Genomic DNA, 2,500 nt, shown 5'->3' on the forward strand with positions numbered 1-2,500 from the left:
TCGCTGACTATTTCGCGAAGAGCTCTTTCTCGGGGCGTCATCAGGCCAGTTCATTTCCCGCGTCCTGGGAGGGAAGTTCAACGGGCGAGGCTTGGGCAGAGGATGGGATGGAGAAATGACACACCGTCGAAGGGGGTGAAGAACCTTTGGCTTGACTGAAGCCTCGAGTTTTGGATGAGATAAGAGATCGTCGCGAGGGAGCGGAGAGAAGTGTCTTGCTGTGGCAAGGGGTTGGCGTTTCCTCTCTCCTTTTCCTGTCTCGTTCCGAGTGTGATGGCGGGCATGGCGGCGACCAGGGGCATCACCTCCCGTGCCCACCGTCACCTCACCCACAAGGCGTGTTGCGAAGGCTTCACTTGGGGGCGATGAAGCTGTGGAGTTTACTGACTGTATCTGAAAAGGTCCAGTTGATCACCTTACATACAAGATATAGATCTTTGTCAACCGATAATAATGACGAAAAGGGCTTTGATATAGCTTATAATAAATAACTTTGGCCTAGAAAATAATGGTATACGTACAAAATTTCTCACCTCTCCGAGATGGCCAGAAAGGGGCGAATCGAGGTCCTCGTCCAAGACCGGAGCAGATGGCTGAAGAATTTTGACACCTGCTGGACCTATAAAGATACATATGTTTTCTAAATACACTTGAGTTGACTGTACCGTCACACCAAATATGCGATTTTGGTCTTTTAATTTATGTTGCTAGTTATCATTTTACTAATCTTTAAAAAAAATGAATGAAAAATGAAATTGATCTCATTAACCATATCTATATATCAGTCTGAATGTACTCTTTCTTATATTTCCAATGCTATATATAGCAGTTTAACGTATTGCTTTCAAACATCCGTAACCTTTTTGCATCAGTGTTTGAGTGATAATGATTGTTTGTTGGCCCTTTTCAGACATTGCAGGAAAGTGACATAAACAAATAGATCCCAAGTGAATATACCAATACTCTCATTCAGACCGATATTGCTGCCATTTAGAAATCACTTCACATTCGAAGTGGTAAATATGTCAACTTCACATCCCATCTACACTTAATTAGTCATAAGTGGAATAAGCTGAAAAATCAAAATTCCTCCTAGCACAATTTACCACTCTTATTCCTACCTAGCACGTATATCCACTATTTTATGATGTTTTGCCATCAGTGTACAAACATTACGTACTCGCAAAAGTGCACTCAAGCAAAACACACTGGTAGCAAGGAGGGTTGTTTCGGTGGCACGTGCAGTGTAGATTGCAGAGACCTTCCATCGTAGTGATAGACACTCTCGTCGGGTTATTTTATCCAGAGGCTGTATATATAACACTAGACTGTTTGGGTTGCCAGTTCGATTTTCCCAGTCCTAGTAGTTCCTGTCCAGGTGACGTCACATGTACAGGATATTGGGAAGGACGTGAATTTTGGTCATCATAATGTCCACGCACAAGAATAAGATTTAAAAAAGGGAGTAAACTGTGGAAAAAATTAAGTAAAGAAAATAGTCGTGACGCTTAATGTAAATATAATAATATAATAATAATAATAATGCGTACAAAATTAGGGTTATTAGGATTGTGCCTGCGCTGGGACGAACAAATGTTCGCCATAAAGTGCTAGCTGGCAACAAGAAGATCCTGTGAGGCCAATCGAACGTTCTGTCTATTAAAACGTTCAGTATTTAGTTGTCTAAGCTATCACAAGTGATTTAGAAACTGAATTTTACAATATAGATACTTATACGAATAGTGGACAAATTTAACGAAGTGAAGAACAAAAGACATCTTTTCTTCGTTTCTGCAACGACGAATATTTCCAAAATTTTCCTACATCGAGTAAAAGTACCTTGACCTTCGCAACATGAAAGTTTCTTAGCAAGGTGTTAGTATTATTTGTATTATCGTTATATGAACACACACACACACACACACACACACACACACACACACACACACACACACACACACACACACACACAACGAACCTGAATTCCTCTCACACCAAAAGTTTTGATCTTGCAGATTCTGAATCATCGGTTACAACTTGCAATTTTCCGTGGTCTATTAGATTCATTGGCAGATTTGTTTACTGCTTACTAATCATACCCGTTATTGCATTACCAATTATTATAAGCTGCACACACACACGTTTTGAGTTGCCAGGGTTAATTTCATCTTACATTTCTATCGTTTTCTGTATTTGATTCATAGAAACTAATATGTACGCATAAAATGTGAAATGATATAATTCGTATTTTTATCCATAGATCGTGCATAAATATACAAGTTTATAGTCAGCTAAGATTAGATACAAGAAGACGAAGCAAAGTCGAAATGCCAGTTTTTGGAATTCCCCGAAACTTTTTACCTCTCTCTCTCTCTCTCTCTCTCTCTCTCTCTCTCTCTCTCTCTCTCTCTCTCTCTCTCTCTCTCTCTCTCTCTCTCTCTCTCTCTCTCTCTCTCTCTCTCTCTCTCCTCTCTCTCTCCTCTCTCTCTCTCCTCTCTCT

At 40.2% G+C, this 2,500-nt stretch overlaps 1 protein-coding gene across 2 annotated transcripts in view; it reads right to left on the reverse strand.

The window, feature by feature from the left end:
* LOC122254981 (uncharacterized) overlaps positions 1 to 1,371 on the reverse strand; it is a 1,679-nt gene extending 308 nt beyond the window's left edge. Inside the window, exons 1-3 of one of the 2 annotated variants that reach the window (XM_043018896.2) lie at positions 1,181 to 1,371; positions 534 to 619; positions 1 to 393 (exon numbers count right to left, since the gene is read on the reverse strand). The exon at positions 1 to 393 is cut by the window's left edge and continues 308 nt beyond it. In XM_043018896.2, the coding sequence (XP_042874830.2) occupies positions 1 to 393; positions 534 to 619; positions 1,181 to 1,268 (567 nt within the window). In that variant the 5' untranslated portion in view covers positions 1,269 to 1,371. Of the gene's footprint in view, positions 394 to 521; positions 620 to 1,180 lie in introns of both variants that reach the window. The other variant, XM_043018886.2, reaches the window with a different exon arrangement.
* Between the last annotated feature and the right edge of the window lie 1,129 nt (positions 1,372 to 2,500).

Source organism: Penaeus japonicus, unplaced genomic scaffold (assembly GCF_977035675.1).
Source record: "Penaeus japonicus unplaced genomic scaffold, GWHDUDI00000001_assembly GWHDUDI00000029, whole genome shotgun sequence".
Lineage (NCBI taxonomy): Eukaryota > Metazoa > Arthropoda > Malacostraca > Decapoda > Penaeidae > Penaeus > Penaeus japonicus.